This window comes from Nerophis ophidion, linkage group LG12 (assembly GCF_033978795.1).
Source record: "Nerophis ophidion isolate RoL-2023_Sa linkage group LG12, RoL_Noph_v1.0, whole genome shotgun sequence".
Taxonomy (NCBI): domain Eukaryota; kingdom Metazoa; phylum Chordata; class Actinopteri; order Syngnathiformes; family Syngnathidae; genus Nerophis; species Nerophis ophidion.
In genome coordinates this window covers 32808192-32823301 of record NC_084622.1, presented here as the reverse complement: position 1 = coordinate 32823301, position 15110 = coordinate 32808192, and the positions used below count along the sequence as shown (strand labels likewise).

General features: G+C 37.6%; 1 protein-coding gene across 2 annotated transcripts in view; it reads left to right on the top strand.

Moving 5' to 3' along the window:
• Nucleotides 1-15110, top strand: part of kiaa1549la (KIAA1549-like a) — a 299333-nt gene that overhangs the window by 101205 nt on the left and 183018 nt on the right. For both annotated transcript variants that reach the window (XM_061917395.1, XM_061917394.1), the window contains exons 3-5: nucleotides 2113-2979; nucleotides 6215-6330; nucleotides 8581-8803. In XM_061917395.1, coding sequence (XP_061773379.1) covers nucleotides 2113-2979; nucleotides 6215-6330; nucleotides 8581-8803 — 1206 coding nt within the window. The remainder of the gene's footprint in view (nucleotides 1-2112; nucleotides 2980-6214; nucleotides 6331-8580; nucleotides 8804-15110) is intronic.

The following is a 15110-nucleotide window of genomic DNA, read 5'->3' as shown; positions in this document are numbered from 1 at the left end:
TTTAGTGCCATTGTTAATAATGCTATTGAGAATGCCCCATGTTGCTCTCATATTATTTTTGTTCCTGTCCAATAATTCACTGTAATATTCTTTTCTACATGATCGTAGTATGTTTGTTAACTTGTTTTTATAGTTTTTGTACTTAATTTCTGCCTCTGTAGTTCTTTGTGTTATACATTTTCTATATAGTGTGTTCTTCTTCTGACAAGCATGTTTTAATCCTTTCTCTGCTTTCTACTGAGTTGTTTCCACGGACAATGTTTGTCATAAAATATAATGAATTTGTTTAAGAAATGTCCATATGCTTCATCAACCTCTTTTTCATTGTACACATTGTCCCAATCTTGCATTTGTAGCTCAATTTTTGAAAGCAATCATCATCTTCTCAGTGCACAGTCTTTGTGTAAATCTCCTGACGGTCACTTAAAGGGGCAGCACCAAATTACTCACTCTAACTGCATACTGTATATGACTGCTGAAGAAGAACAACATTGTTATGTGCACAATAAAACAATTACAGTGAATAACGATGACAAATTCAAGTAAACAGGTGTGGTGAATTATGTCCTTAAAGCAACCGCTACAATATAAACCAGTGGTTCTCAACCTTTTTTCAGTGATGTACCCCCTGTGAAAATGTTTTTAATTCAAGTACCCCCTAATTAGAGCAAAGCATTTTTGGTTGAAAAAAGAGAAAAAGAAGTAAAATACAGCACTATGTCATCAGTTTCTGATTTAATAAATTGTATAACCGTGCAGAATATTGCTCATTTGTAGTGGTCTTTCTTGAACTATTTGGAAAAAAAGATATACAAATAACTAAAAACTTGTTGAAAAATAAACAAGTGATTCAATTCTAAATAAAGATTTCTACACATAGAAATAATCATCAACTTAAAGTGCCCTCTTTGGGGATTGTAATAGAGATCCATCTGGATTCATGAACTTCATTCTAAGGATTTCTTCACAAAAAAATAAATCTTCAATATCAATATTTATGGAACATGTCCACAAAAAAATCTAGCTGTCAACACTGAATATTGCATTGTATCTATTTTGTTGAAGTATTATTCAATTAATATATTTATAAAGGATTTTTGAATTGTTGCTATTTTTAGAAAATTAAAAAAAAATCTCACATACTCCTTGGCATACCTTCAAGTACCCCCAGGAGTACACGTACTCCCTTTTGAGAACCACTGATATAAACGATACTAATGTGATTATTGTGATTGTGATATTTTTTTCCCTCACTTTTATCTTTACAAAATAAGATACATTTTTGTTATTGTTTAGTTACTGTGCACTCAACACTTAATTTTGTTAAAAACAATTGTATGTAGCATTCATCCGTCCATCCATTTCTACCGCTTGTCCCTTTTAAGGTTGCGAGGGGGTGCTGGAGCCTATCTCAGTTGCATTCGGGCCACCTCATTGCTCATTAACACAAATATAATGAATCTGGTTTACGACAATCCTTGCAAATTCTAAATGTAAGAAGATAGGATTGATAAGAATAAGTTATTGCGTTTACTTTGCTGGCTATTAAACATTGTCAGTTCTATAATCCCGGGACTTTGGTCTCGCAATCGGACAGGATTTGAGGCAAAAAAAATCAGATTGGGATAGAAGACCAAAAACATCCCTATTAACGATAGCTCTCAATATATTATCAGCATTTATCATGGCTTGGGAATCAAGCTATTATTTTTGGTATATGTGTTTTTTTAGTATTGGTGTTAGTGTCACATGAAATTTACCGGTATTAAGCCTGCTCAGTGGCCTTGTGGTAAGAGTGTCCGCCCTGGGAGCGGTAGGTCGTGAGTTCAAACCGAGTCAAGTCATACCAAAGACTATAAAAATGGGACCCATTACCTCCCTGCTTGGCACTCAACATCAAGGGTTGGAATTGGTTGGTTAAATCACCAAAATGATTCCCGAGCGTGGCCACCGCTGCTGCTCACTGCTCCCCTCACCTCCCAGAGTGGTGGAAAAAGGGGATGGGTCAAATGCAGAGTGTAAATTCACCACACTTAGTGTGTGTGCCTGTCAGTGGTACTTTAAATTTAAGAAATTACAATTCAATTAATTAATTTCTTTCATTTTACGCAGATGCCGTCCAGTATACCAACGAGTCTGCAAGCAGCCTTCCAGCCTGGGATCTCCCCACCGTTCCAGAGTCCCTCTTGTCCACCGTGGGCGACCATGACATCACACTTCCTGACAATGTCACCAGCCCTTTCTCCACTCATCAATGGAATACCACGGTGCCCGTACGCACCAGAACTTCCTCTCAGATTACAACTACCACGGACACGCCGTCCACCACAGCATCCACACTCTCTTTTCCAACAAACATTATGCCCAGTGCGATTCCACCGCTATTGTCCACTGCTGCTCCGAGCACCGCAAGCTTGAACAGTGAGATTGACGACTCTCTGCAGGTGGTGACGCTGACAACAATGGAACCCTCGATGACCAATTCTTCTGTGAGCGTCTCTGCTTTGACAGCGCCAGCACTGACCACAAGCATTACTGTTACAGTCTCCCCAAATAGCCCAGCTGCCGTAAACACGCAGCCATCACCAAACCTCAAACTAACCACAGCAGCTGTAACTCAACCTGCAACCACCTCCACTACTACTACTAGTACTCGTACTATTATTACTACTCTTACACCTACTACTGCAGCACCTCCAACCAGTACAACCACACCTGCCCCATCATCCACAACCACCCCCGTTCCTATAACTACTACTACCAAATTTGCAACTACTACACCAGTACCCACCACCACCACCACTACTGCTGCTGCTACCATAGCAGCTACTACATCAAAAACGGTACCTCCTACCACCTTGTTTGTCCCCGTTCAAACTATACCACCAATGACGACGACCACAGAACACTCAAGCAGCACCATTACAGAAGAAAGTCCTTTACCATGCAATGTCACGGAGAAGTACTGGGTCAAAACCGGTAAGTGACTTTTAAACGGTGGTGTCAATAATAATAACAGCAATGATTTAAGTGAAATATATATTGTCTTCACATTAGACTCATATTCGATGAGAATTCATCAAAGTAATATAACTGAGTTATACATTTTTTAAAGGAACTTCATTGTGATTAATTGGTACGATAAATGGATTTTCCGCAAAGTAGGATTAGTATTAAGAAAAGGTGTATATTGAGTATAAACAAAGCTTCTAATATTTAACACCGCTACATTCTTTACACTCGTTTCATCCAACACAGTAGCCTTCAGTTTGTTCTACCGTAAATTACAGTACTCAATGATAACCTTGAGGTCTCTTCATTCATTTTTGTACTGACGTTTGCATTGATCTGATCACTGCTCCGTAAAAGAGCTTTTTGCCAAAATAAATAGCAAAATTTATCTAAGTGTGTACATTGTTAATGCACTTTTTTTTTATTAATCACATGAGGTAGCTTGTTAACTTTGACAGCTCTCTCTCTCTCTCTCTCTCTCTCTCTCTCTCTCTCTCTCTCTCTCTCTCTCTCTATATATATATATATATATATATATATATATATATATATATATATATATATATATACATATACACACACATACATATATACATACATACATACAGTATAGGCCAAAAGTTTGGATACCCTTTCTCATTCAATGCGTTTTCTTTGTTTTCATGACTATCTACATTGTAGATTGTCACTGAAGGCAACAAAACTATGAATGAACACGTGGAGTTATGTACTTAACAAAAAAAGGTGAAATAATGGGGAATATGTTTTATATTCCATCCATCCATCCATGTTCTACCGGTTGTCCCTTTTGGGGTTGCGGGGGTGCTAGGGCCTATCTCAGCTGCATTCTAGTTTCTTCAAAATAGCCATCCTTTGATCTGGTTACTGCTTTGCACACTCTTGGCATTCTCTCGATGAGCTCGAAAGGCAGTCACCTGAAATGGTTTTCACTTCACAGGTGTGCTTGAAGCACATCGAGAGAATGCCAAGCGTGTGCAAAACAGTAAACAGAGCAAAGGTTGGCTATTTTGAAGAAACTAGAATGTAAAAAAAAACATGTTTTCAGTTATTTCACCTTTTTTTGTTAAGTACATAACTCCACATGTGTTCATTCATAGTGTTGATACTTTCAGTGACAATGTACAATGTAAAAAGTCATGAAAATAAATAAAATGCATTGAATGAAAAGGTGTGTCCAAACTTTTGGCCTGTATTGTATACACACAAACACACACACACACTGAATTGCATTACTTAAAGGCCATTTTTAAAAATTATTTAATATCACTTAAAGAAATATTTATTTTTTATACACATTCATTTTGATGCATATATGACACACTGCAATCTACTGAGTGATGTAAATACAAACGTTTCTAAATCACTGTAAATAGTGTTTTTATTCTTCAATCAGTTAATATATATATATATTTGACAGAAAAGATGTTCGGCGACGTAATAGCGCAAAGAACATGAAAAATAACATCACATGTACTTAGCTAAGTAGCTAATTACAATTAAGGTAAAAGAGTTGCAAACTATATTACTTTTTTGGGCTGAGTAATTTATAACTGTAACTAATTGCTATTTTAAAGTAAGATGACCAACGTTGCTTATTAGCAATGCGTGTGCTGCATTGTCATTCCACATAGCTCTGTTACTGACGGTGAAGATGTAGTGCGTCCTAAATGAAGAGAGTTCGTCTCCACTTTGACATGTTAATAGCTGATAGTAGTCTTAGTCGGCATAAACTGTCAGGTTCAAACACTGATGACATCTATTAAACAAGACAAAAGACAAAGAATCAAACAGAGACAGAATTAAATTTGGACTCAGATCTGAGGAGAGACATGGCCACTGTACACTCTTTGTACAGTCCAACATCACACTCTGCCCCAACATCATACTCCTCCTTCTTTATTTGACCCCCCCTCCTTCCTGCAGCTGCTTCCTCAGGGAAGTGGGTCGTAAACAGCGTTGCCTTCGGTTCCCGAAACAGTTCAAAAACAGTTCCATAAAATCGTTCAAAGAGAGTCCCATAAAATAGTTCAAAGAGAGTTCGTAAAAATACTTCAAAAAGTGTTCTTCTGGAAGTCGGGCAGATCCTGCCATCTGTCCGCTTGGAAGTCCGAGTGGAGTTTTACAAGCATTCTTCTTGGAAGGTTTCAGCCTTTTGTCTTCTTGTCCGGAACACAATGTGTCAGGTTCAAACACTGATGACATCTATTAAACAAGACAAAAAGGCAAAGAATCAAAAAGAGACAGAATTAAATTTGGACTCGGATCTGAGGAGAGATGGCCACTGTACAGCGTTGTACAGTCCTGCACCAAGCTCTGCCCCAAAACCGTTTTCACCCTTCTTTATTTGATTTTCACCCCCCTCCTTCCTACAGCTGCTTCTTCAAGGAAGTGGGTCGTGACCAGCATTGCCTTCGGTTCCCGAACAGTTCAGAGAAAGTCCCATAAAATTTTTCAAAGAGGGTCCCATAAAATAGATCAAAGAAAGAGTTCGTAAAAATACTTAAAAATGAGTTCCTGTGGAAGTTGCGCAGATTCTGCCATCCGTCCACCTGGAAGTCCAGTGAAGTTTAACGAGCATCCTTCTGGGAAGGTTTCAGCCTTTTGTCTTCTCGTCCGGAAACCAATGTAATACAAAGTTTTATTTGATAATTTACACACAATTTTTCTGACAAAATGTAATACAAAGTTTTTTGTGATAATTTAGAAACAATTATTCTAACATAAACCTGTAGAATATACTTAAAAAATAGATGTCGTGAAGCCTCAAGATTTGAAACACGATGTAGCCTGGGACAAGTTTATTCCAGCGTCGGTATGATTATTATCCACTAAACAGCCTTGCTTTTACCATGCACTCCATTATAAAAATGATAATCAAGTCGTGATGAACAGGTACCGTGCCATTTTCACAGCTCAGACCCAGCGTACCTATTATGGGACCGGGGTATAATTACATGCACTCAGATTAATCAAAAACATGTGCTTAAAGCAAGGGCAGATTTTCCCAGCGTGTGAAACAATTAAAACGATGATGTAGAGTGCAAAAAGGGGTCTGTTCTAAAATTAATGTTTTGTTTTACCTCCTCCTCGAAAGAGTATTAGAACATCATGTAACAAACACAACACGGTCTATTACAAATGATGCAATGACAGCATGTTCCATGTGTATTTCTCTCCACAGTTCTGTCTGTTGAGATCCGAAAGAACCGACTCGATCTGGTCCTGAAACAGAATCTGGCTAAAGGATTGAGTCACGCACTGCAGAGAGCCCTGAATGACTCCACTGCTTATGCACAGGTCAGTCTGTCACGCACATAAACATTGACTATTCAACAAGTCAATACATAATCAATAGTCGTAAAGAATCTGGAACTCTCGGCCAATACCAACAAGTCAAGGATCTGCTGCGGCAATAATGAATTTTAAATAAACACACGCAGTATGTAGGAATGGCAACAATGTGTTAGAAATTGACCAGTACATTATTAAAATTATTTTGAATTGTTATGTACATGTGCGGTCCCCTCCAATGTTTCTCATTGTATCCCATTGGATTGAGTTTTTTCTTGCCCTGATGTGTCGTTGTGGCTTGTGCAGCCCTTTGAGACACTCGTGATTTAGGGCTATATAAATAAACTTTAATTGATTGATTGATTGGTTTATTGAAAAACCTAAAAAAAAAAAACTATGCTTCTGAGAGATGACATATACACACAAAATGAAAAAATATTTTTTTTTACATATTATTTATGCTCTGTTTTTGTTAATTTAAATCATTTTAAAACTGGGAAGGCATTAGTTGCTCCTGTAGCCCTTTGAGATTTTTCTTGTATGTTTGAGTTTGATGGAGTTTATTTCGAACATGCAATACATCACAATTTCCAGTTTCTCTTTTCAACATGTTGGAAAAGGACTAAGAAGAAGCAGAGCTTATTTAACCCTACCCCTTTTCTTTTACATTACAGTTGCTAAAACTCTTGTTCACTTCCTGTTCTCAATTTATTCACAATATTATCCATAAGTAATCACAATAAAAATAAATAAATAAATAATTCTCTGTGAAGTTACATTTCATATAGTGAGATGATTAAAATTATTTTGAAAATGAATGTAAAATTCATTGAAATTAAACATATCATAATTAGTTAGCTATATTGTATTTGACAGCTTTTAAAAAACGAGTTGCTTTTTAGTAAAGTGAGATCAGAAAATCAGCTGTAAAATATGTCAAACAGTGATTGATCAATTATTGACTAATTTCCTTTGGAAATAATGCATGAGAAATGAAGATGGTGTAAATGTTCCCAGCCACTCAGCTGTGACTGTGTCAGATATGTATTTTTACCAATAATTTTGTCACGTTAAACAAAGTTTGGAACCCAGACAGACAGGAAGACGTAACTATTCAAAAATGTATTTAATTATCCAAGTAAGGCCAGGAACAAAAAACAATGGCACTGGGTGAAGGACCCGTTCAGTTCAGTTAATTTCGATAATGCATACAATACAATGCAATGCATCACATATTTCCTGTTGTTTTATTACAGCACGTCCGAAAAGGAGTAGGAAGAAGCAGATCTTATTTAATCCTACCCCTTTTCACTCCATAGTAATTGTATCACATTTCCTTGTTCTCGGTAACAGAACAGTGAATGAATACATAATAAATAAATAATATACCATCGCACATAAACAAACAAATATTAAATACATAAATAATTTTATCTAAAAAAAAAAAAGGCGTTGGGGGTTCAAGATATTCATCATACTTATTGTTCTGTGTACTTTGTGAACACTTGTAGTTGAACAGTCTCTTAAACTTAATCATATTGGTGCTTTATTTTATTTGCCACAAAAAAACAAAAACAAAAAAAACAAAGGAAACAAAGTTCAAAACAAAAATGGCCATAGGAAGTCGGGCAAAATTGCTGAGCACAAAACAAATTGAGAGAGCAAAGAGAAAATACTTGCTCAAGACTTGGTGGGAAGAAGGTCGCCGTTGGTCTGCATTCACGGAGGAAATGAAGGAAAGAACCAGCAAAGGACAGGTGTGTGCAATCACTATAAGTGGTGATTAGTGCCAGGTGTGCTCCAGCCTTGCAGCCTTCCTGGGTTGCCATGACAACCGGGGAGCGAGAGAGAGAGAGAGAGAGAGAGAGAGAACAGAGTGGGAGAAGTGTGGCCAGGAAAAGCACAAAGGAGAAAAACAGCAATGTGCAGATTTGATACCGAGAACTTTTTCAACATTGATTCCTCTAAGCAGCAACTAATTTGTCATTCAGCCAAGCGGGGGTCAGGCTGGAATATAACAATTGTTCATATTGGCTTTTCTCTACAAAACCTAAAAATTGATGTGCCTACTAGATGTTTCAAATGTCAGTGTTTCCCCCTTTAAGTTAATAACACATGTGTTATTGATTCATCTGCGACTAGGCTCAAATACCACCTAATGTTATATATATTATTTTTTATTCTGGAGAGAGAGGAAATGAGTTTTGGATCAGTGTTAAAATTGTAACAAACTATCTCTCTCTCTGTCTCACGCAGGTGGAACGTGAGGACTGCGGCCCATTCAACGTAACGCTGGGCTTCTATGTGGCCGGTGTCAAAACTGTCTACATTTCCTCTTATGTTGTGGAGGCACTCAGCGTGTATGGTTTTGATAAGCTGCTCTCTGACATCAGACAGCACACCACATTGGTCAAGGCAGTTCTGGTTCCCGTGGCAGCCTGGATGCCCATCCCGAGTATTCATTTCCAGCTAAAAACAGGTATGAACCAAGGCCACACACAGTATACTGTATTTACGAAACCAAAAACCAGTGAAGTTGGCACGTTGTGTAATTTGTAAATAAAAACAAAATACAATGATTTGCAAATCCTTTTCAACTTATATTAACTTGAATAGACTGCAAAGACAAGTTACTAAATGTTCGAACTGAGATACGTAATCTTTTTTTGCAAATAATCATTAACTTAGAATTTAATGGCAGCAACACATTGCAAAAGGGGGCATTTTTACCACTGTGTTACATGGTCTTTCCTTTTTAACAACACTCAGTTAAAGTTTGGGAACTAAAAAGACCAATTTCGGAAGCTTTTCAGGTGGAATTATTTTCCATTCTTGCCTGATGTACAGCTTAAAGGCCTACTGAAACCCACTATTACCGACCACGCAGTCTGATAGTTTATATATCAATGATGAAATATTAACATTGCAACACATGCCAATACGGCCTTTTTAGTTTACTAAATTGTTAGGAAACTGTTAGAAAATATTAGCGCTGCACCACTCGCAGCTAAAAGTCGTCTGCTTTAACCGCATAATTACACAGTATTTTGGACATCTGTGTTGCTGAATCTATTGCAATTTGTTCATTTAATAATGGAGACTATAAAGAACAATGCTGTTGGTGGAAAGCGATGCATTGCAGCTGTTTTTAGCACCGAGACACAGCCTGCGTTTCTTTGTTTGTTGTGAAAGCAGAGCGGTCAAGCGAACATGTTTCTCTACGTCAACCAGCATGTTTTTGGATGGGGAAATTGTGATATATATTATACCGGAGATATCATTGGATTATTCGTCGTCCTGCAGCAGCTGTCAAAAAAGGCAGCTGTGAGCTCGGCTCCTCGGCTCCTCTCTGAGACACTGCGTGTTCACAGCAGCCATCCGACCTCGAGGTATGCCTTTACAATCTTTAAAATCTCACTAAAACACTATTAAAACAATAAGCAGATAAGGGATCTTCCAGAATTATCCTAGTAAATATGTCTAATTACATCTGAAACGCTCACACTGCCGCCGCTCGTAGCCGTCGCTTTTTTTTTTTGTTTTTTTTGTTCTAGTCCTTCACTATCAATATCCTAATTCAAGAATCTTTCATCCTTGCTCAAATTAATGGGGAAATTGTCGCTTTCTGGGTCCGAATTGCTCTTACTGCTGGTAGCTCCCATTATAAAGGATGTGAATATGTGTGGAGCCCTGCAACTCGTCACGTCAGGGCAGGGCTTTTCTGTTAGGGATGTTCTATACTAAATCTTTTCAGCAAAAATATGGCAATATCGCGAAATGATCAAGTATGACACATAGAATGGACCTGCTGTTCCCTATTAAATAAGAAAATCTCATTTCAGTAGGCCTTTAAGTTGTTCTACAGTCTGGGGCCGCCTATGTAGACTTCATAGAATATAATATAATATAATAAAATAGAAAGTACTCTATTGATACCTGGGGGAAATTCGGCACCACAGTTCTCTCACAATAGACAATAATAAAAATAAATAATATAATATATATAATATATTATATACGTTTGTATATATATAATATATCCATTCATCCATTTCTAGCGCTTATTCCCTTCGGGGTCGCGGGGGGTGTTGGAGCCTATCTCCGCTACACCCTGGACAAGTCGCCACCTCATAGCAGTACTATATAATACATAATATATGAATAATATAGATATATTCTACATATATTCTACATTTAAGTGCAGTCAATAAGGAACATATGCATTATACAGTCTGATGGCTGTCGGTATGAAGGACCTCCTGTGTCGTTCCGTGTTGCATTTTGGTAGTCTGAGCCTTCCACTGAACGTGCTCCTTCTCTCCGCAAGGTTCGAGTGTAGTGGGTGGGAGGTGTTGTCCATAATGGGTAGGAGTTTTGCTAGACTTCTCCTCTCTGACACCACCGCCAGAGAGTCTAGCTCCACTCCCACTACGTTACTGGCCTTCTCTACCAACTTGTCCAGTCTGTTTGCCGCTGCCCCAGCAAACCACGGCGTACAAGAAGGCGCCGGCACCACCGACTCGTAGAATATCTTTAACATCTTTGTACGGATGTTGAAGGATCCTATCCTAGAGGCGGCTCTGTCCCTTCTTGTAGAGTGCCTAGCGTGTTTTGACCCATTCAGCTTGTTGTGAGTGACAAAGTCCTCAAATTGCGCCACACATTTTAAATGGGAGATAGGTCTGGACAACAGGCAGGCCAGTCTAGTACCAGAACTCTTTTACTATGAAGCCACGCTGTTGTAACATGGGGCTTGGCATTATCTTGCTGAAATAAGCAGGGGCGCCCATGATAACGTTGCTTGGATGGCAACATATGTTGCTCTAAAACCTGTATGTACCTTTCAGCAGTAATGGTGCCTTCACAGATGTGTAAGTTACCCCTGCTTTGGGCATTAATACACCCTCATAACATCCCAGATACTGGCTTTTGGACTTTGCGCCTACTGTATATCAATCTGGATGGTTATTTTTGTCTTTGTTCTGGAGGACATGACGTTCACAGTTTCCAAAAACAATTTTAAATGTGGACTCGTCAGACCACAGAACACTTTTCCACTTAGCATCAGTTTATTTTAGATGAGCTTGGGCCTAGCATAGCTGGCGGCGTTTCTGGGTGTTGTTGATAAATGGCTTTTGCTTTGCATAATAGAGTTTTAACTTGCACTTATAGATGTAGCGACAAACTGTAGTTATTGACTGTGGTTTTCTGATGTGTTCCTGAGCTCATGTGGTGATATACTTTATACACTGACGTCGTTTTTGATGCAGTACCATCTGAGGGATCGAAGGTCCGTAATATCATCTCTAATGTGCTGTGATTTCTCCAGATTCTCTGAACCTTTTGATGATATTACAGACCATAAAAGGTGAAATCCCTAAATTTATGCTAATAGCTCGTTGAGAAATGTTGTTCTTAACTGTTCAACAATTTGGTCACGCATTTGTTCACTAAGTGGTGACCCTCGCCCCATCCTTGATGGTAAATGACTGCCCATTTCATGGGAGCTGCTTGTATACCCAATCATGGCACCCACCTGTTCCCAATTAGCCTGTTCACCTGTGGGATGTTCCAACTAAGTGTTTGATGAGCAAACACATTTCTCACTTTTTTTTTGCCCTTTGTGGTAGCTTTTTTAAAATAGTTGTAGGCATCAAATTCCAAATGAGCTGTTTTTGGGGTTTGTACTGTATGTGAATGTTTTACACGGGCCTCCAAGTGGAGGGGCATTTATAGAGTTCAAACATTTTTTTTCTGCTATTTAACGAGGTAAGGAGTGAAAAAGATGCCATGAATGTCAATATAAAATAAATAAAACATTGCAAGTTTAATAATGAATAAAATTAATCATCAAATGAAAAATGTCTAAGACCAACTACACCCCTTATCGAAAATGCAAAATAGTTCCTCTCACCTGGAGAGCGGCAAACCTACCTTCTAGCACTTTTCTCAACACAAACATCATAATGCCATCAAAGCTCACAATAAAAAGCATTCATGCGCACCACCAACATTACAGAAAATGATGAGGTGATAAAAGAAAGGTGAAGATAAAATATACGTCTATCTGTGGCAGCGAAGGAGAACGTTGTGTACAAGTTTCACTTTTGAATCTCATTCTGAATAACCGTGGTGCATTCAAAGACCCTCAATGAAAGTTACAAAGAAAGGCATCACTAGTTAAAGACAGCGGGAGACTCCGGGAGATGAACTTATAATAATAATATTGATCCATCCAGTGCTGGAGCCTATCTTAGCTATGTTTGGGCGCAAGGCGGGATATATATATATATATGTATATATATATATATATATATATATATATATATATATATATATATATATATATATATATATATATATATATAGGTGTGGGAAAAATCACAAGACTACTTCATCTCTACAGAACTGTTTCATGAGGGGTTCCCTCAATCTCCTGATGATTGAGGGAACCCCTCATGAAACAGTTCTGTAGAGATGAAGTAGTCTTGTGATTTTTCCCACACCTACATATTGCGCTCTACCACGGTATCGAGCACTATTCTCTGGATAATCCAATCAAGACATATATATATATATATATGTACTCTTTATTTTATGCTGCCCTTTTTTTGCTGCAGCTGTTACATATACTGTAATATTGTACATGGTAATTTGGATTTGTTATATATTGTATATATTATACAAAACTATAATGTAAAACATCAGTATATTTTATATACTGTATATATAATATGTAGACCTTACATATATGTTATAATCTATATTGCTACGACGGTAAATTTTTAGGATTATCCTTTCCATCCTTACACTTTCCATCCTTTTTAAATGACCTACTGTGTGCAATTATTTCCCTTGTGGATCATTAAAAATTGTCTAAGTCGAAGTCTAATATAATAATAATGTTGATGTATTATTATTATTATTTTTCATTATATCCACTGATGATAATCCTACATGTACAAACTATTCTCTAAATTATACTCTGAAGTACTGGAACATGTGACATATTTATAATCATATTATTAATTAGCCATCTGCTTTTTAGTTTTTTTTCCATTGAAGCAAGCATTTTGGTGTGCACGGTCACAAAAAAAAAAATATATATATACAATATGTTTAGACGTTTACTAGGCAGAGATGCTGCATTTTATACGGCTAATGATGTTGACATTAAAAATGCACAGCATTACTTGTGCACATGAAATGCAAAAGCAGGAAAGCAGTGAGGCGGAAGCAGAGATCACAAAAGGATTCAGAAAGTGCGGAATAGTACAGCAAAGACTAAAACAGGATTTTCTCAATCCATTCCTGCTCTCTCTTTGATACCCCAAATCCAATACAAATGCTCATGACTGCAAAGCAAAGGGAAATTGGGCCGTTTAACTGGTTACCTTTTTAAGAAATCACATGGAACCATGGCGTCTTGATCAGACTGGGAATCCTTGTGATAATCAGGTTGGTAGTGAACAACTTAATAAAATGTGTGTATTGTGCATCTCTTTTAAATACCAAGTTATCTTCATCTTTGAACTTTTATAACACCGTTGTGATGCTGTTTGAGAAACTGAATACAATACAGTTTAACCTAAAAAAAAAAATCCAAAAAGAAAAGTGACGCAATCTAAAGCAGAGGTTTCAAACGTGGGCCGGATTAGACCCGCGAACAGGATTTATGCGGCCCGCGAGATGAGTTTGCTAAGTTTAAAATTGAATTGAAATTGTTTAATGAAAGAAACTGCTGTTCTAAATGTGTCCATTGGGTGTCGCAAAAACAACTCTGTTGGGCAAGCGAATGCTTGATACCGGGTCCAAGCAAGAGGTACACAGCATATAGCTATGGTAAAGCGTGGCAGTGGCTCCTCCCCTCAAACAAATGAAAGGCAAAACCTGCAGTTTTAGGTCTTCTGCTTTGAACGCATTGTTCTTTGGCACTCTCATTGCTTCTAAATGAAAAGTGAGTGTAACTCAACGATCTTCGACAGTTTCTACCTCCGTCCGTGTGTGGAGTTTGTTGATTTAGTACAAGATTAATACCTGGACATGACACATTTGACATCCAGAGGTTTGTTATTTATTTTGTTCAATCCCAGATAGGCTGTGACTTCATGTTTATTGGCTTTGTAGATACACTGAGACTAAGTCTAAGTTTTTTGTGTTTTTCAAACCGCACACATTTTTTTTCCCCTCAGCATTTGAACTGTTTTGTCAAAAGGATTATTTATGATATGTACATTTTCAGAATATTCTTGGTCTATTTTTGGTCAAAGACAACAATCTGAAGTTGTTTTTAAGTTATCATGCCATGATTTTACCAGTCCGACCCACCTCAATGTGGCCCCTGAGCTAAAATGAGTTTGACAGCTCTGATCTAAAGTATTAAAAAATTCACCTTATTTTAAAGCATAGCCTCGATTCAGGCTGACAAGCCCATATTTTTGAAATGACAGTGGGTGAACTTTTGGACAATCCTCAGGGTTCACTGAATATTCTAACAAGAAATAATTTGTTTGAAAATGACTTGTTTGATAGCACTCTCCAGTATCACCTAAGGATATTCTGCTGTCAATTTTTGAATGAACTATAAATGCCGTTTCAGGTTATCTCAGCTCATAAAGCATTAACACAGAGAATATTCCATTTTATCAGGCGCAGCCCGATCTGCATAAGATTAGCATCTGGGTCAACCCTGTTTGCGTCTATGTGTTCCAGATTATACAACCAGTGAAGGATGTTGAGGGTTTTTTCGTCTTTCTGTATTCTGCGTTAATCACTAGTGTTTGAAT